The sequence below is a fragment of the Lampetra planeri genome, chromosome 18 (genome assembly GCF_965212315.1).
Source record: "Lampetra planeri chromosome 18, kcLamPlan1.2.h2, whole genome shotgun sequence".
Taxonomy (NCBI): domain Eukaryota; kingdom Metazoa; phylum Chordata; class Hyperoartia; order Petromyzontiformes; family Petromyzontidae; genus Lampetra; species Lampetra planeri.
In genome coordinates, this window is record NC_136124.1 from 10,783,034 (window position 1) to 10,803,410 (window position 20,377).

Sequence of the window (20,377 nt, forward strand, 5' to 3'; positions counted from 1 at the left end):
ATGTGGCGAGGGTTGGAGTCTCTGGTGCTTGTGGGCTGCTGACGTTAGCGGCGACTCGGGGACACGCGGAAACTCGCGAGGACGACAATTAACGGGGAAGGGTGGCGGACTTCAAGGTGATGTGAGAAGAGTTGCCCAAAGACGTCCAGGGGGGGACGACGGTGATGACGGCGGTGATGACTAAAGGGTTATGAGGAATCCCCAGTCCAGAGATCGCAGCCGGCGTACATGGCCCCGTGGCAAACACCGCCTCCTCCACCTCCTTCAACCTCCCCTTGCAGCCCAGAACCTTGCCGTAGGATGATAAGAGGGGATGACAGCGACGGCGGTGATTGAGAGAATGAAGAGACAACGGTCGGGTTAATTCGAGGTGGAGATGATGCCAATGGAGGTGATGCGAGGTGATGACAGAGATGAAGATGCCGTGATGATGTTACTGATAAGACGATGCTAACGACGATGGTGGCGTTTTATTCTTTCATGTCCACAGCCACAAGCAGTAAGCCAACCAAACACGACTTGTAACGACTGCGGGCTCGATCGACTCTTGTGTTGCCGCTGCCTCTCTTGCTGCTGCTGGTTGCTGCTGCTGCTGCCGCCTGGGTCCTCTTCGTCGTCGTTCTCCTCGGGAGTCGCCGCGCTTTCTCCGGGGCCCGCGGCTCTCAACTCCGCCTCGCTTCGGCGGCCTCACGCACCCCCAGACACCGCCGCGATGCCGCCATTACGCGCGTACTCTGACCCACGTGACCCCGGGACCCGCAAGCCCCGCCCCTTCGCCCTTTAAGCCATGCCCCTATTTCGCACCTCCCCAATTAAGCCACGCCCCTTGGCATACCAAGCCCCGCCCTCTCCACAGCTAAGCCCCGCCTACACACCCCCAAGCCAATCTCTGCATCTCGCGCAACGTTAGCCCCGCCCTCTCCACAGCTAAGCCCCGCCCACACATTCCCCCAAGCCAATCTCTGCATCTCGCGCAACGTTAACCCCGCCCCTTATTAGCCCCGCCCCTCGTTTACTAAGCCCCGCCCCTAGAGGCGAATCCCCACCCCCTCCGTTCTCAGCTAAGCACCGCCCTCAAGTCAATAGCCCCTGCTCATTGGGCGCAGCGGCACCGTTTACTCTGCAAGCCCCGCCCCCCAACTATCGAAGCCCCGCCTTCCTATAACGGTGCCCCGCCCCCCTTGTCACTCACTATGCCCAGAGCTTTATAATACCGCTCAGACGTTCACGCGCCGTAAGGTAAATGGGCTGGAACACAGCGGTCGGTGGTCGGCAGTGGAAATTTGAACCCGACTGCGTAACCCCAAAACAAACTAACAACAAAGTGTAGCGGCAGGTAGTCAATACATATATTTATATATATACAGTATACACATCTTCGCAAGTGTACGGCCGTTCACGCTGTGGATCTCCCAAACATACGCGTTCTGAACCCCTTATGCTTAAGCTCAGTTGGTATGACCCCCTCTAGTGGGGGTGGTAGTGGTATCCAGCTCTAGTGGGGGTGGTAGTGGTATGATCCAGCTCTAGTGGGGGTGGTAGTGGTATGATGCAGCTCGAGTGGGGGGTGGTAGTGGTATGATCCAGCTCGAGTGGGGGGTGGTAGTGGTATGATCCAGCTCTAGTGGGGTGGTAGTGGTATGACCCCCCTCGAGTGGGGGTGGTAGTGGTATGATCCAGCTCTAGTGGGGGTGGTAGTGGTATGATCCAGCTCTAGTGGGGGTGGTAGTGGTATGATGCAGCTCGAGTGGGGGTGGTAGTGGTATGATCCCCCTCTAGTGGGGGTGGTAGTGGTATGATCCAGCTCGAGTGGGGGTGGTAGTGGTATGATCCAGCTCGAGTGGGGGGTGGTAGTGGTATGATCCAGCTCGAGTGGGGGGTGGTAGTGGTATGATCCCCCTCTAGTGGGGGTGGTAGTGGTATGATGCAGCTCTAGTGGGGGTGGTAGTGGTATGATCCAGCTCGAGTGAGGGTGGGAGTGGTGGTGGTATGGTCCGGATCTAGCACAGGGCGATGGCATTTACTTGGCATATTTGTTATTATGTTTGATTATATTTGTTTAAAAAAAAAGGATAACGTAATAAACTGATTTAATATATCCTCAATTATTGACAACTCATTTAATAATTTTCGAGAATTACAAATAGTGCGTTTGAAAATGTGGATTTCAAATATATATAAAGAATTAAAATAGCAACATATCATGCCACACATTTATGAGCTCCCGCAAAATGTTATTTTCTCCAATCACTGGCTATGAAGGGCTATTGCCCCCAAACGTCGCCCAAATATACATTTGTATATTTTTCAGACCCACAGCATTAATGTCGGATGTGTTGAATATTGATGTTGAATTGTTCCTGTGCACCATTTCACCTTCGCGGAGTAGCTTCTCCAAATTGTTGAATCTCTCTTTACGCCTTCCCACTCAAGCCTCAAGAATCATGCACAGTCCTGTATTAATACACTGCTGGACTGAGGTCATTTCCATGTTTTTGCTGGTCGTGGGGGCTCTTTTTGACCATACTTCACCACGCAGCTCAGAGCGGTTTGGCAATGAGGAAATAACTGAGAATAACGATTCAAACATTATTCATAAAACTCAACACATTCGTCAATAAACAGTGACCCTTAATTCTAGATTTGAAGCTTTCGTGACTGCAAGGATTCATACTCTTAGGTTTTTTCGGTAAAGTCACGTAGGCGAAAAATAATAAATAATGCGAATACATCTATTAAATCACTATTTTATTTAATTTATTTATTTTCATTTATTATTATTTTATGTTTAATTCTTTTTTACCTACGTGACTTTACCGAAAAAACCTAAGAGTATAGTGGCCCTTAAAGGGAAAGTGTGACGTTTTAGGCAATGGTCCTGAACAAAACTGATTTCGAGGTGCTGTGAAGAAGGACTATTGCCTAAAACGTCGCCTGGTATATAGTTTTCCTTTAAGGCCGCACTGGAATTGACGAATGTGTAGAATGTTGTTAATTTCGCTTGTGCACCACTGCCCACACAGCATCTCTAACAGCAGCATCGCCACGACACGTGTTTAATGCCGTAATAACAGGGGCCTTCACTCGGGACTCAGATGATAATAATAGTTGGGCGTGTGGGAGGAAACCCGAGTAATTGAACTTGAATCAGAAACTTGGAGATTGACGTAGAAAAAAGTTGAACAAAAGCTGAAATCTGGGATTACAGAGACACGGGACTGGTTAGGCAGGCAGCTTAATTGCTAGCATGAGCCCGAGAGAAGTAATTCCGAACATTTTGCCGGTCGTGTACCCCCCCCCACCACCAGACCTCGACACTGTCCGCATATCCATACAAGCGTACACGATACCACAAATAAGCAATCGTTATATACGGTATTAAAAATCCATCATGCCTTTCAGAACCCGAAATATTTAGACACAATTATCTAAGCCAGAGCACGATTGATAATGTAAATATTAAACTGAAAGGCCCTCTAAAGCGAGCATTAAATACTGTAAAAACACATTCCTGCGGAGGGAGCTGGTAGGAACGTTGGGTTGCTTGGTCAATGGCCAGGGTCAACGGCGGCGTGGTGTTTTCCGCAAATATGCCCGACTGTGAGGGCGGGCACAAGCCGGCGTGAGTAGGTTAAACGTTGAGTTTTATAAGGGCACCACGGGGTGACCAGCCCCTCCCCACCCAGCCCACCCTCCCCACCCAGCCCACCCTCCCCACCCTCGCCTCCCCACCCAGCCCCTCCCCACCCTCTCCACCCAGCCCCACCCCTCCCATTTTTGGATGCACGACGGACGGACGGACACAATAATCCCCTGTGGGCTGGTGGAACCAGGTGGTTCCTACCAGTATAACTGATATCTCAACACGGTTGCCCACAGCTGAGAGGAGGCAACTCTGCCAAGCTGCCCTCAGCCTGCTTGCGTTACAGCCAACGGTAGGGGGGAGTGAAACGACATCTGGACGACATTCTGTCCCTCCGAAATAAAAGTCCCTTTCAATAAATGCCCCTAACTGCCATTGGGGAAGATGCATTAAAAAGATGTCAGCAATGAGCATGATGCCTCATCTATTGACCTCCATCACATGTAAAATGTCACATTGATGTGTGACATTGCAGTGCGTTTTCGTGTGACCAGACTTAATAATGACCTCTCTGTAATGCTCAAGACATGTTACGTCTACCCAACGACATGCGTCATGTTGTCTGATCCACGTGTTCCTCTTCATTATCTCTAATTGCACATTCAAGTACGCGCCACTCCCATACTCATGTGGGGACTTTTCATATTTTCTTCCATTCTCTTTGTTAATGTCCACGTGTCTAATGGTGCTGATCGATGTTATAGCAGGCACTGTATGTAACCCGATTAAAGGCTTATGAAAACTAAGAATAAGTTTGCCCATGTCTGGCAATTAAACAGATGTTAAGATGTTCAAACACCAAATAGAAACCTTTTGCAAGGAATCAAGTCTGCATGAACCACTTATGGTGAACATGCTCTGATAATATATGATGCATTCTCTTTGAAACTGATTGGCCTACACCAGAGACAGCCTTATATATGGCCTCGTCTCACCAGTGATGCACCAGAGAACGCCTCAAGGGTGGAGAGTACAAATACAAGATCCTACAGATATGAAGGCGTTCTTGTTTAGATGCGTTGCTTTTGACAATTAAGTTTAGCCTTCCGAGGTATCAACAGTAAACGTCACGAATCATCAATGTTGTGCCAATGAAGTACACAATGTTTAAGTTTTTATTTGAAACTTTTTTTGACACTCCGTGTAGGACACAGACCTTGACTCACGAGGACGGCATCGCTGATTCAGAATAAAATTAAAACACAAACAGTAAGAGGCGTTAACACGTCACACAGCCCATCCGAATTTGAATAAACAATATTTAAATATGATACAAATCTACAGAGGGGAAAACTCAGCAAGTATAAAAAAATAATTTATGTACAAAAACATTTATTTTATCATTTGATTCAGTGGCTTGGGCACCACGCTCAGTCATTGGCCAACAAATATATAACAATAACTTGATTTACATTTAACTCGCCTAAGAACACTTGAACACACACCTCAGTATTCACTGCATCGACACACGCGCACACTCACAGCCAGGGGTTTATGCGAGGCGTGACATTTGATTGAGGGAGACAGTGGCTACCTTGCAAGAAACAACATCTCGTCTTGGTGTACGTAGTCGCGTGGCAGGTCTCCAAAAGATGAGCAACGAGAGTTCAAATCCCAGCCAGGGTTGTACCTCAGCCCCATCATCACACTATTTTATATGAAAAAGAGAGGCACCATTTGGTGGGAAGTCAACCATGGTTGAGGCCAAGTGCAGACTTAGACCCGCCAAAGGAATCTGACATTTCAATCAGTGGCGCACAGCTTGGTCGAGCTCAGTTGAGCATGAGGACACTCCCCGACTTTGACCGACCACCTGGAAATGTCTTCCCAAGTTGGACAATTAACAGTGTGGAAGTCTGTGCCAGGTATTAAGGCTAGTCTGACCTCATTAGCACTGATAATGATGCCTGCTTTATTGAGGGCGATATTGGCGCGTAAAATAAAGATTGATTGATCAGCGTTCCACTATGTATAACTGGTCGTCAGGGGGCTGCAGATTTCCCAGGAGACCATAGTAATAATACACGTGAAGCAGGATAGTAGTGTGGCTTGCAGGCAATTGTTTTTTTAAAATGCTACGATTGCTTTAAAAATAGCCAAGCTTAACACAAATCCTCGAAACATTCTGCGTCAATGATATTGACACCCATGGATGTGAGTGTGCATGTTTATACAGTAAATGAAAAATCTTTTTGGTCATATTACTACGATAGATAAACACACAATTGCTACATACTGCTAAAAACTTCAAACGCACCGCATTTGTAAAAATAATAATTTCGTTGGTTAACACAGGTAGCAGGAACTCTACATTTATTGCATTGCAAATGCAAACTGTCTCCTCACTATCTGGAAAAGACCTTGCTTGACCAATTCATGCTGTATCTTTACATTGCTGGTGCTGGTTTTTTTTTCAATTGTATAAATTGTAACAATAAAAACATATCTTGGAATGCTTAGCAAAATATCGCCTGAGGGTACATAAAAATAACATAACATTTACGTATTTAAAATTATTCTAATTTTCAACTTATGGATTCAATCTATGAGCAAGGTTGCATGTATTTATCCACACGTACGTAAGATAGTGCCTCTGGTCTTCATTTGAGGCACATATAACAAAGCACCTCCCCACTGTGTGTATTTATGTTGAACTTCTTTCGCACCGTACATAGCCAACCGTGATAATCGGGGATGCACTCATGCCCGTCCGTAAAATTCTCATGACTTCCTGGATTTTATTCTGACGTCCTGCATTTTGCCCTGAAAATACTTGGCATAGTTTCAAATGAAACGTTGTATTTAATCACAACATTTGCATTGTGAGGATTTCTATTCAACTCACCAGTGACCTGAAACAATTATATAAGTGTAGTGCTAAACGTTCGTACACCACGTGACAATTTCATTCGTTTGGCTGTGTCAGGTGGTGGAAGGTCTTGTGACAGAAATTTGGTATTAATCAAATATGAACCTATGGAATGACTACTTTCGTGAACTCCATCTACCCTTTATCCACGAGTGGTTACCTCCAATGTAACCTCTTAATCAAATAGATCCTTCCCCCCTCCCCATGGAAGCTCATATGCCATGGTGACACGTCCCAGCATGTCCACTTAAATGAACCACTGACAAGGGCTCAGCAGTCAGCATTCATCCAATGAATCTTTGACAAGTTTTGCTGGGTTTAGCGGACAAAGTTTGAAGTGAGTTGTGCAACTTGTGTTGTCCATTAAATCGCCAACTACATGTCGGTAACACAACTACAGTAGATTGTCTTTCACAAAAAAGGTTTGAATGCAAAACAATGCCAGCTGCTTTAAAAAATAAAAAACCCCGTAAAGTTAATTCGTAAAAAAAAAACAATAAGTGCTTTACACCGTACACAAAATCACAGCAGGTGCAATCTGCCAAAATGTAAATAATCATCATTAAATATAAAAAACGAAAGCGTAGGTATTTGTGGACAGAAACGAGGATGGAGAGAGATCCCCGCAGTCAGTAGTTGCAGAGAGACAAAGCTAGAAGATAGAACACCCAGTGCAATAAACTGGGCCACTTCAGCTCACAATAAAACTAGAGGTGTCATGCCTGCCAAAAGTTGGAACGGATCGTGTTAAAATCGGGCTCAATAGGAGAGGGACGTCCAAACGTGTCCATGAAATAATATAAATAGTGAATTAAAATGTTTACCTTTTATTCTTTGTTAAGTGAATCAATGTCTCAATGGTCATTATATTTTAACCCGGGCCTGTGTTGAAAATACAACTTGTGGCATCGGCTCTAGCCTGGTCATAACTGGATTACACCTATTACGGTTGTCATAACGCACACAAGTAAAATCCACAATGTGAGTGTATAAAAAACAACGGCGAGCTTCAGTATTTGCGTGGCTTTATTTTAAAGTCGCTATAGGGACTTTTTGACCTCCCAAATGTCCCTTTAATAGAGGTAGTTTGTTTTCAAAAGGTCACTGCAAAATTGCCATTCTTCTGGTATGTCGAAGAGTGTTAAGGTACAGGTCTCAAGCGGATGAGACATTAACAGTTTATTCAGCCGTTTGGCAGATCAGACGCTGTGCTTACCTATTGGGGCCACTCGGCATGCAGTTGTGCTTTCATTCCACGCCACTTCTGACAGATGAAGGACGGAGGAGGGTCGGTTACTGAGCCAGGCATTGGAGTGGTCGTCTCCACGAGTCCAGTGACTAAGGGGGGAAGACCTAACAGCAGTTGGTGGGAGACTATATGGACAGGTCTCCGAGGTTGTATGACTACTGTGCAGCAGCAGCAGCTGCGGGAACCTGGTCAAGGATTTGAAAGCGATGGTAATGTGTGGTGGCTTACCAACGGCTTAGTCAATGATGACGTCTTGGTCTGGGAGTTGATGATGATGATCTCAAAGAGTCTCCCTGCTGAAACGAGCAACGGGGCTGGCACTCGTATTTGTCTGCAGCCCTGAGCCAATGGTGGAAATTCCACATTCACATAGCAGGGGGGCCCAGCATCCCCTTCAGACAAGCACCGGTAACTTCTCACATCGCGGCTCTCGTGCTATCAGCACCAGAGGGATGACAGGCTGATGGGATATGATAAGAATAACCTATCGACTGCTGGAAGCAAAGAGGAATGACAGTGATGGTTGGTAAACATTTCTACGCGTGGACGTTTGCGCTCTGCAGGCATGGCACCTCTAGGAGTGTTTTGACAACGGCACGCAACCCGAGAAGGGTTCAAGGCAGCGCAAACGGCGGCAGAGCGAACGCATTTGCCCTTGCGCGTCTCCCTGCGTCCTTACCCATAAATCCCCTGAGCTCTAACTCTTTAAAGTCACCTTCGCGGGTGTTCGCAATTCGGAACCAACTGCGACGTAGCGGCAGTGTGTGGTCCTCCGACGGAGCGGTGAAAACTAAAGCTGGAATGTAATTCGTGTGCTCGTGCACGTGCGTGTGCACGTGCGCGTGCGTGTGCACGTGCGTGTACAAGTGCGTGTGCACGTGCGTGTACACGTGTGTGCGCATGTGCGTGCGTGCGGCAAGGGGCCGTCCATAAATGACGTCACGCGATTTTGTGATGATTTTTGACCCCAATCGTCACACGGCGTCACAAAAAGTCAGACCCCCCCTCAAATATGACGTCACAAAGCTCTGCTCCCCCCCCCCCCCCAAAAAAAAAACCTGCTTCAAATCGCTTTAAACTATTGTCATTGTAGTGTGTATTTAATGTGGCGCTGCACTCTGATGTTGTAGGAGAAAACATTTATTAAAAAGTCTATTTAATTAAGTAGAACGTGTTGTCTATATTTATTTAAAGTTACGCATTTTTGATGTGACATCACATTTCTCAACCCCCCCCCTCGTCACACATCGTTACGAATGTCTGACCCCCCCCCCCCCAGGTGCGTGACGTCATTTATGGACGGCCCCCAATGTGTGTCTGAAAGCAGCCGCCATCTCCACTGGTTTGACTCGGCCTAAAGTGGCGACCTGCAGTGGTGTATCATCATCACGAGCACAGGGAAGACAAAGGCGGTCAATTGTGAACAGTACTGGCCACACTGTCACGTGATGACTGTCCTGACAGTCTCAAAGAGAGATCCTCACTCTTGTGCGTGTGTGTATGAGAAGTGTGCGTGCATAAGTCTGTGTGAGTGGGTGTGTATATGTACGTGCATCTTGGTGTGGGGAGCGGTAGTGTAGTGGTGAGTGCGCTACAAACCCAGCGACAGCCAACACCGGTGACGATTATCTGAACCGGTCCTGGGCCTCCCCTAGGTCGACTCAGCCTCAAATGAGTACCTGGTGCGGTGTGTAGTAAACATCGCCACTTGGGAGACAAAGGCAAGCCGGGGTGCTGCTGGCCACCCACCCCCTCGTGTGCCATGTCAGCCTTCATAGGAGCGACACGCTAACAGCACTTGCCCCAAAAGTCTGTCAAGGCTATATGGGAGATCTTTGTCTTTGTGCATCTTGGTATGTATTCCACAAGGTGCTGGTGCCACCCCAGGACTAACAGCCGAGCAGCCTGGCCAGGCGGCTGATGCACGCCGCTTGCTCTTTGGCTGCCAGGCTGATGACGTGAGCAGGGAGAGCAGGGGCGCCCAAGTCCACCTGAACACACACGCACACAAAGACAAAGACCCCCATAATAGTCATGCAGACTGATGGGGCAAGAGCTGTTAGGGAACACCTATTAATTGGCAGGACGGTGCTCGATGGAGGTGGTGTGGCCAGCACTGCTCCTGCCTGCCATTGTCTTCCCCATGCTGGTATTTACACATTGTGCCCTGGTACTCATTGAAGGGCGACCTAGGCGAGGCCCAGCAATGGTTCAGATATTCGCCACTGATGTAAGGGGCCGTCCATAAATGACGTGACGCGATTTGGGCCGATTTTTGACCCCCCCTCGTTACACGGCGTCACAAAAAGTGAGACGTCACAAAGCTCTGCCCCCCCCCCCCCAAAACCATAGTTACATTTTGAAAATAAAACATGCTTCAAATCACTTTAAACTATTGTCATTGTAGTGCGTATTTGCACTCTGATGTTGTAGGAGAAAACACGTATTAAAAAGGAGGCATTGGAAAGCTGAAATTTAGCATAAAATTCACTTGAAAATATTCAACGTCTAACTAAAACTGCAGATGTTCAGAATATTATATTGAAATTCTCTTATAGTTATAAAATATTAAACGTAATTATAACTATAAAAAAATACTTGAAACTTTGTAGTAGAACGAAGCAAAATGGAGAGTACAATTATAACAGTCACATATTCATTCCAAAGAATGAAAAGCCCTGGTAGAATCATTAAAATCAAAATGTTTAATAACAATCATTCAAAAGTTGTACAAAATTTATGCTTCTCCATTCTCCCATGGAGAAGCAAAATGCTCCTTGATGGAATAAATACATTTAAATAATCAAATAGTTAATAATGAAAATGTATCAAAATTAGTGTTGTTATAACAATTATATTGTTTATATTTATTTAAAGTTGCGCATTTTGATGTGACGTCACATTTCTCAAACCCCCCCTCCCCCCCTCGTCACACATCGTCACAAATGTCTGACCCCCCTCCCCCCCGAGGTGTGTGACGTCATTTATGAACGGCCCCTAAGTCGTGGCTGGGAACCGGACTCGCGTTGCCGGTCTTGTGGCACATCGAGATTGAACAAAGGCAGAATCGTCAGATCATGGCACCTGTCATACATGAGGCTATTGGAGTCACCGACAGATCTAGAAGCTCCCTGAAAGCCTGGAGGGTCACTGTGTCAAACACAATGTCGGCAAACATAACCCAGGCTTGTCGTCTCGTGAGATACCTGTGTGAGGGTGATGATCCTCGTGAGCTCCTGGCCCTGCCTGCTGCACGGCTGAACGAAGCACGCACTGGGCAGCAGCTCAGCCCGCACCATCTCACGCGCCGGGAGGGGGAACGCCTCGTTGTACACGGACTGCGCCACCTTCGCGTAGCCGCTCTCCTGCACCGAAGGCATCGCGTGAAGGGCGCGCGCACGGAAGCCAAACACAGAGGGCGAGTTTTGATTTAAAGCTTTCGTGCCTGCAGCGATTCATATTCTTGGTTCTTTCGGTAAAGTCACGTAGAAGGGAAATCATAAAATAATACTAATATAAAACAATAAAAATTCTCCCGACGTTTCGACTGCAACACAAGCAATCATCATCAGGTGTGAAATCCACAACATTTTTCAAATTTTCTTGCAGTCGAAACGTCGTGAGAATTTTTATTGTTTTATAATTGTATTTTATTATTTCCCTTCTACGTAACTTTACCGAAAGAACCAAGAGTACAGAGGGTGAGGTTACAGATCCGTGCGTATTACGATTATTGACAATAAGAATTCTCGCAACCAAATTTAGCTCGTGTGTAGATGACAGCGTTTCATTTGAAACTGCGCAAAGCAACTTCAGGACAGCACCTAGGAAGTTGGAGTCACTGTGTCACCTGACCCAGCTTCTAAAGTGGGTGTCACGACATTCCAGGAACAATGACAATTTTACAGCCAGCCAATAGTGATTTTGAAACGCAGTATACATCGGTATATATCAGTAATTAAATGCACAAAGTTAATGTATTGTTCCTTTACCTCTTTGAAATCAGCTGCCAGGCAACAGAAATCACGCGGCTGCTTCAAGTAGCAGGCGGAAGAATCGTGAACAACGTGAACTGAAAACAAAGTAAAAACAAAACAACGAGGCATACTCAAACAACACACAGCACAGACACACACTTTTAAATGTCCAAATAACCAAGAGGATGCTCCTAAGCATTGTTAACTTTCGATGCAGTAAATGTTGCGTCTCTGCGACCGTAAACCAGGATATAAAATACTGCGTGTGTCGAGCTGTAACAAAATAAAACCGTGCCTTTCGCCTCATTATCCTAAATCACTCAGAAGCAGATTGTGATGGATCAGGAATGGCCCAGTTCTGGGCTAGGATCAGCAACAGGGCGTGTATGTATGTATGTAAGTTGAACTTCTTTCGCACCGTACGTAGCCAACCGTGATAACCAGAGGTGCAGCCTGGGTCCATGTGCCCACGCTGCGCAAGCTGTGAGCCTCTTAAGCTAAGCCCAGGCACTCTGTACGCTCCCGACAACTCCTTCATCTATTCTATCCTTGCCAATGATGGCAATACGTTCAGGAGCTGGATGCCAATGTCGAGGTCTGCTCGTCATGACGAGGGCTTCAGGAAAGAGTTGGTATAGTTTTTGCTGTTCTTTCTCCATTGACGGAGCGCAGGCTACAGTGGTTTACGATACGGTCCCGAGTTTGGATTGCGTTGCCGTGATCGCACTTCTGTGGCTTGTGTCTTTAATTTTCCATTCACGAAGGAGATGTGCGCATCGGGTCTGTAGATGTTTTTACGCAGTTGACGGCACATCAGTGTCTCATGCGGGAGTAATTTTCAAAGCCAGGTGGTGCAATGTTTGGGTCTCGAATAAGATGTTTATTCTGGACGTCTGCGTCGCTCCACTCTGTTCGCCAGCGTTATTCCGGACCTGAGTGGGATTCTAGGATGGTGGGGGGGGGGGGGTGATCAGCACTCGAGGCAACGGTGAGATGCACTGTTGAGTTCTTGTTTCATGGGGAGGTTATCATTGGCAAGAATGTGTGTAAACTCCCCCCCCCTACCCTCCACAGTTCAAGGCATGGGTCAAGAAGCGATATTAAAATAAAGTTTGATTATTATTACATTTACATATATATATTTTAAAAAACACGAATCTGGTTCCCCTTACCGAGCTGGGCACCGTCACCCAGGTCCCGGCAGACCGTGACGCGCGTCACTCCCCCGTCGTACAAACTGCGCCGTCCCGGGTCGCGCACCACGTCCCACACGGCGTCGGCCGGCCGTGCCACCACAGCGGCCACCAGGAAGCCCCACCGCGTCGCCGAGGCCAGCGGCTTCACGAACACGAGGACGCCCGACTCCACGCTCGCCCGCCTGTGGCAAATGTCACGTGCAGGCACGCCGTCGTCGTCATCAACGTCGTCACCTTCATCATCTTCATCAGTCCCGTGGGGATTCGTGGAGTTGCCAGTGATTCCTCGCCACAGTCATTATTTATATTATTTGGCTGCTATAGATTTCCACGTGATGATAAGCCACTTCGTTGAGCTGACGTTTGTGGCCAGGTTGCTTCTGAAAAAGAAGCTAAAAGCTGAGTGGGCTTTAGCTGGTAAAATAAAAATGTTTTTCACTTATTTTTTTTTTTTACGCTTCTTATACTTTGCACTGCTATCATGTTTTTGCATTACTTGTTATCAATTTCTGACCTGCCCCTACTGGACATCTGTGAAAAAGAGCTTTATAGGTCATCAGATTCCTCCAGTATAAATAACGATTCTGATTCCGAACTGCGCACTGAGTCCGCGGTGCGATGTACGGTTCTGCTCTGTCGTAGATTCTTGAACGAAATCGCTGCCTCGCGTTGTTTGGAAGTGCGTTGTAATAAGGTGCTTGATAAACAAAAGTCAAGATGACGATGATGATCGATGATGATCATGAATGCCTGCATCATGCCAAAATTCCAGTGACTGTTTTTTTCGACACAATACATTTAAATATTGAAAAATGTTCGTCGCCATAGTAGCATAAAGTGGACTCGATGCAATTGCACAAGACACCATGAGCAAATGCTAATTTCTATTATGAAGATGCATAATAGGAGACGTTTCAGATAATAGCCCTTTTTCATCGGACATAAATGAGTCTTCTTTACGCTGAAGGGCCATTGCCAAAAATGTGACCTATTTAAAAAAGATATTTAAATTTTAAAGCAGCGTTATTGACGAATATGTTGAGTTTTTTCGTTAGTTGTCCTTGTGCATCACTGTCAACGCAAAAGCAACAGCATCACCAAATAATTGTTTAATTCCACACTGTGGCAGTAGATTTACCGTTCTAATTTATAAGAGGAGAGAATGCGTGTCGTCAACATCACCACATAATTTATTATGAAGATGGGGAGGATGGTGGAGGTCAAAAACGGGACTCGCATCACCAGCCAGCAATTACAAACTTCAGTTGCCTCCGAGGTCACAACAACCCCCACACCGCCGATTTGCACGGCTGGCTAATCGGAGGTGCGGGGGAAGGACACCAAACTAAACACAAAAAGCAGTTCTAAAGAAAGAAAGAAATTAGTTTTTTCAATCTAGATATAAAAGTTCATAGCTCGAATGGCTTAATAATATCGGAAGAGCGTTCCAGACGGCCGCAGACGTGCACGATGCGGTGACCGTCTTTGTTTGATGGCTTGCCAAAAATCGCTCCTGAGGATGACCGGAGGATGACCATAGTTACGTATGTACGTTGAACTTCTTTCGCACCGTACGTAGTTAACCGTGCTCATGGGAAGTGCTCCTTGACGAAATCAGCAAGATCTTCCGGTTCTATCGGACCTCTTTTGTCAGTTTCAAAGTATGAAAAACAAGGATAGGTTTTACCCTTTCTGGCAATACAACAGGTGCTAAGATGTTCAAACACCAAATGGACACCTTTTTCAAGGAATCAAGTCTGCATTAACCAGGCGTACTTGTGGTGAACATGCGAACAAACATGCTCTGACAATTATAAAAATGCATTGTCTTTGAAACTGATTGAAACTGAAAGGTGTATATTTGGTGTTTGAACATCTTAACCACCTGATTTAAAGCTTTCGTGACTGCAGGGATTCATCTTCTTGGTTCTTTCGGTAAAGTCACGTAGAAGGGAAATAATAAAATAATATAAATATAAAACAATAAAAATTCTCACGACGTTTCGACTGCAACACAAGCAATCATCATCAGGTGTGAAATCCACCCCTTCTACGTGACTTTACCGAAAGAACCAAGAATATCTTAACCAAGAATATCTTTCCAGAAAGGGTAAAATCTATTATTATTTTTTCATGTCTTGTGGTCCATTTGTGGCAAGCACTTTGTGTGTGAAGTGGCCCACGCAGCCCTCTGCAGTGCAATTCCAGTGGCGAGCGCAAGTACGAGTGCGTGGGACTTACTGCCATCCTGCAGAAGCGACTCCCTCCAAGAGGCAGTCCACATCTCCAGCTGATGCCGCCAGAACCTGCGCAAAAGACATAGATCCCCCGTATCGCCTTAACAGACTGTTTGGGGCAAGTGCTGTTCGGAATAAAGGCAAATATCGCCCGTTATAGCCTGAACAGGCTGTTGGAGCAAGTGCTTTTACATCATAACCTTGACTCTACTCACCTTCCCGTGGAGTTTCTATGGGTACAAAAGTTGGTAATAAGCACAGAAATTAAATAATGCACTTCAGCGCATTACGTAACACATTACACGGTGCACCTAAGCATGCACCGCTATATTTCACAAGTCACATAGACATGCAGTGCAAAATTACATTACTTAGCGCGCATTGGCATGCAGCGCAAGATTTCACAATTCACACGGGCATGCATCATTACATTACTTAGCGCGCATTGGCGTGCAGCGCTAGATTTCACAAATCACACGAGCAGTCAGGAGAGGGCTGACCTCCGCCCTGGTGGTGCTCAAGACGCCGCGAGCGATCGCTTGGTATTCGGCAACGTCCGTGGGCGGCGGCGGCGATGTCGGCAGCGTCAGCCGCTCGTAGCTCCGTCGCCATGGCGATGGGGTACTCTGCGGGTTCATAGTTCAGAGGTCAAGGGTAGGGCATGCAACAATTCAGGCACCCCCCACCCCACCACCAGCAATTAAATTAATTGTCAATTCGATGCGAAGAATCAGCCGGGGTTTTGTCATCTTGTCTTTTTTTCGGTCGAATTTTATATAGTTCACTGCATAAGCCCACATTTCACATGAGCATTCCCATTTAGAATGGGAGGGGAGCGGGGGGACAAACACATAAAACACAGAAAGGCGCCCGAGTCAAGAATCGAACACAGGCTCTTCTAGCCGTGAGGCAAACGCGTCAGCGACTGCCCTGCCACCCTGCCGCCCAAAGGCATCACACCAATGTGCAGTCTGAGCGAGTCTCCACCTACAACTAAACGAAACTACTGTTATTTTACCAGGCAAGGCCCACTGAGCTATGTCGCACTTTTTCAGAAGTGACCTGGCCACAAATGATAGCTCAACAAATTAGCTTATCACGTGGGAATTCAAAGCAGCAGCCAAATACTCTAAACACACGTTGATTTGAAATGTGGAGGGAAAAAACCGGAGCACCCGGAGAAAAATCCACACGACCAAGGGGAGAACACGCAAACACCAAATATACAGGCGTCCGGGTCGGGAATCAACCCACAACCTCCTGTATACCAGGCGAGGTAGTTAACATCCCGCCACCGGCTCCACGCTCCGCCAACCCCCCTCGCCTGCACCACGGCGCCATTCGCCAAGGACGGCCCGAGCCGCGGCGCCACTCACCGCCACGCCGAGGCCACGGTGCTGCAGCGGGGGACTGCGGCTGCTGTAGCCGGACGTGGGCAGCGAGACGAGGCTGCGGCTGCAGCTGGTGCACAGGCTGGCGGTGCTGGCGCTGACGTCGGCGCCGCCGGCGAGCGCCGCGCGATGGTGATCCTGCGAGAACGGCGACGGTCGGTGCCGGACCGGTCGGGCCGAGCGAGCACATTTTTTGTAAACAATTGCTTAGTTTTTTTTCCCCGCAAGGACTCAGCGGTCCAGGAAAGAGACTCATTTGCAAGAGTGAGTGAGTGAGCAAGTGGGTGAGTGAGTGAGTGGGCAAGTGGGTGAGTGGGTGAGTGAGCAAGCTCAAGTTTCAAGTTTATTTTGTGTAACCAGGCGAGAACTCAAGGGTCCAGGATAGAGTCTCGTTTGCGAGAGTGACCGGGAGGTATTAAGGCTGCCGCAGGGGGTGTGCGGTGATATTTGGAGTTCAGAGTATTTGGCTGCGATCAATTTACACGCGATAAACCACTACGTTGAGCTATCATTTGTAGCCAGGTCGCTTCTGAAAAAGAGCTACATAGCCCAGTGGGCCTTGCCTGGTAAAATATTTTTTTAATGTAAATAGTTTAGTTAGTTTATGTATAATGCCAATTGAGTAATTTGCACCATCACACCGGCACACAATGGCCTACTCTTGCGAATGACGTCACAGGAACTTTAACATCCATCGTGAAGCACACGCCGCATATTCTTTCAGTTAATACAACCGTGGTATTCACCAGGGCGGCCGGCTGGATTCGAAACGTGAAACTTCTACAACGGGCGGTGATGTCACTGGTGTAATAATACATTCCAATTGTGATACACGGTGTCCGTAGTAGGGACAAAATGGATTGGAACGCTTGCGGTGAGCAGTGCCTGTTAAACCCTGTCTCATTCACATCGAGTCTCGAGTTTTGTATCTCGCTTGTAATATGCGTGCAAGTTTGACAAGCCGTGAAAAAACAATTCCCACCTAAATAATTCAAGACGTGTATCATGGGCATCAGAAGTGATTTTAACCGCCGACTCTGAGCACTGTTGCACACCTACCATGTCTGTCCGGTCACCCACACGACCGATCGCCCACTCACCCGCCTGCCCGCCCACCCAATCGATCTCCCGCTCACCTGCTCACCCACCTGACCGATCACCCAATTGCCCATCCGACCATTCGCCCAGGTCGCCCGCTAACTCGCTCACCCGCTCAACCGGTCGGCTGCTCGCCCAACCGAGCGCGCGCCCCACCCACCCACCCCCTCACCGTGGCGGAGGGCGTGGAGGCGCGGTGGTAGCTCAGCAACCGGCGGCGTTCCTGCAGAGCGCGTTCGCGGAGGCGGTGGCGTGCGCGCTCGATCTGGGCACAGGCCTCGTCGCGCGCGCGCTGGTAGCCCCGCAGCAGCTGCTCCACCTCGGCCGCGCCGCGTGACGATCGGCGCCAGCCTCGCCCGCCGGCCACGCCACTGCACCACGCCGGACCGCGCAGCAGAAGCGGAGCGCCGAGAGGATTACGCACCGGAGCGCGCGAGGAGGCGATCGCAGGACAACGACAACAGACACAGATGCCTCATACAAGCCCACATCGTGGACAGTCAATATCAAAACTGCCCCACAGTTTGCTTGCATTGGACCAATGCTGCTGATAATGTGCACTCCCGGAAGGCCATACAGCCAAAGGGTCGTGTAGAAAAACTACTTTTTTTTACAACTATGGGAAGGTGTTATTTAATTCGCTGTACAGACCTGTGCTGTTTGCGAGCACCTATTGCAGCCAGCGTACGATCACGTGGCAGCAAATACATTCCCCGTGTAGCCTAAACTGACTGTTGGGGCCGGTGCTACAAGCGAAGGCCTCTTCTGACAAAGATGGGTTGAAAAACAAATGAAGAGATGGGGAGGAAGAGGGGCGGGCTGGGAAGAAGAAGCGCGGCAAAGACGAGAAGGCAGCTACAGAGCGCCACTTCTGGCATAAAAGTCATTGCCGGGCAATAGGCAGCGAATTTAAACTAGAACTATTTTAGTTTTACCAGGTAAAGCCCACTGAGCTATACAGCTCTTTCTGAGAAGTGGGCTGGCCACAAATGATAGCCCAATGAAGTGACATATCATGTGCAAATTTATAGGAGCCAAATGCTTTTAACGCGTGATGTTAAGTCTAAATGTGGAGGGAAAAACCGGAGGACCCAAAAAAAATTCCATGCGACCACGGGGAGAGAGACACTGCAAACTCCAAATATACAGCAGGCGTCAGGGTCGGGATCAAACTCATGACCTCCTGTATACCAGCCGAGGCAAATAACATCTCGCCACTGCGGCGCCCTAGTGAAGAGAGCATCCTCTACCAGGCTGAGCTGTAGGCATCGGCTTCAAGGCGTGGCACCATCTCGTCGCCACCGTCGCCGCCGCCGGTGCCGGTGCCGCCCAACCCGGGGATCGGCGACGGCATCCTCGTGGGCGGGCTCCAGCGTTGGGCGCGATCGGCGTCGGAGCCACGACCACCGGACGGGGTCTCCGCCGTGACGGGCCGAGGCAGCGCCAGCGGCGGGCTCGGCTTGCAGGGGCTGAGGCTCCGCGAGCGGCGGAAACGGCGGAGGCGCTCCTCACGCTCCCAGCGCAGCCCCTCGATGACGCTCGCGTGCCTGCGGTGGAGGAGGGGGGGGGGGCACGAGCGACCGCCATTATTTTACCACGCTACGTTAATCATCATCATCGTCGTCATCACCAGCAGCAGCAGCAGTGGCAGCAGCCACGAACAGTCGGCTGTTGGACAAAGGCCTCCCCAACTGAGATGTCGCCATCCGTCAGGTTGCCACGATGCCGCACAGTCCGTCTCGCTCCGGCGCACGGGCCGATCTCGCCGCTACACCTCCGCAGCGGGCGGCCCCTCAAGCGCGTTCCCCTCCTCTAGCTGACCATTCCATCCCGTGACATGAGTCTCGCCCCCATCGGCCATCGACTCCTCTAGCGATAGGTCCTGCCCGGGCCAGTTTACGTTTCTTGACATTCAATAACGATCCACACAGATCATGCGCACGAGCTAATCTCGTTGCCCCATTTCCACAGTCGAGGTGATCTGTGTTATTAAGAGTAAATGCATGTAATATAATATTATTGATTTGCCCATAAAACCCACGGTCGGTCCCGAGACTTTTGTTCTACACAGGCATGTGTGGCCATTTCCATGAATGCGTATTTGGCTTTTGCGAGATATCTAGAGCACCTGGAGAATACCCACGCATACTAGGCGATAATACTCGTAACTCCGATGGATAGATCCATTGCTATACCGCAATCTCTAAGCCACCTCCCGAGCCAGTAATGCCCATAGGCCACAATGAGACCACGAGGCTCGGATAGCGGCCCAGTCTGAGAGGGCTTTGCCGCCCTCAGCCGGCAGAGACAGGACACCAAGGGTCCATTTGGTACGAGGTTATGCTTCCAGGTTTGAGGCATCGGTTTGATCAATTTGTTCAGTTTTCTATAGAGTAAGTCCCAGATAGCAACACGACTTTATACAAAAATGTTGTTCACATTCCGCCATCCTGAGAGTCACCATGCCCACTTGTTACAGACAGATAGACAAACATGCAGTCGTCAGGCTGGCAGACAGAGGTAATGCATTACAGTATTCCCACCTTATTTACAAACTTGCAATTCGCTATTTCGGCTATCCACGAATTTCATCTGGAATTCTACACGACTGCATCGAGAGAGAGGCAGATAAAGAAAGAGAATAGAGATAAAGAGATGAGATAGATACAGAGAAAGAACTTCTCGAAGCTTTAGAAACATTATCCGCGAAATTTGCA

At 48.3% G+C, this 20,377-nt stretch overlaps 1 protein-coding gene across 1 annotated transcript in view; it reads right to left on the bottom strand.

Moving 5' to 3' along the window:
- Positions 1-4,740: 4,740 nt before the first annotated feature.
- Positions 4,741-20,377, bottom strand: part of LOC144723641 (uncharacterized) — a 50,056-nt gene continuing 34,419 nt past the window's right edge. Inside the window, exons 8-16 of the mRNA XM_078602524.1 lie at positions 18,911-19,207; positions 17,833-18,031; positions 16,548-16,700; positions 15,672-15,797; positions 15,176-15,240; positions 12,911-13,116; positions 11,754-11,833; positions 10,968-11,126; positions 4,741-9,752 (exon numbers count right to left, since the gene is read on the bottom strand). Coding sequence (XP_078458650.1) covers positions 9,651-9,752; positions 10,968-11,126; positions 11,754-11,833; positions 12,911-13,116; positions 15,176-15,240; positions 15,672-15,797; positions 16,548-16,700; positions 17,833-18,031; positions 18,911-19,207 — 1,387 coding nt within the window. The 3' untranslated portion in view covers positions 4,741-9,650. The remainder of the gene's footprint in view (positions 9,753-10,967; positions 11,127-11,753; positions 11,834-12,910; positions 13,117-15,175; positions 15,241-15,671; positions 15,798-16,547; positions 16,701-17,832; positions 18,032-18,910; positions 19,208-20,377) is intronic.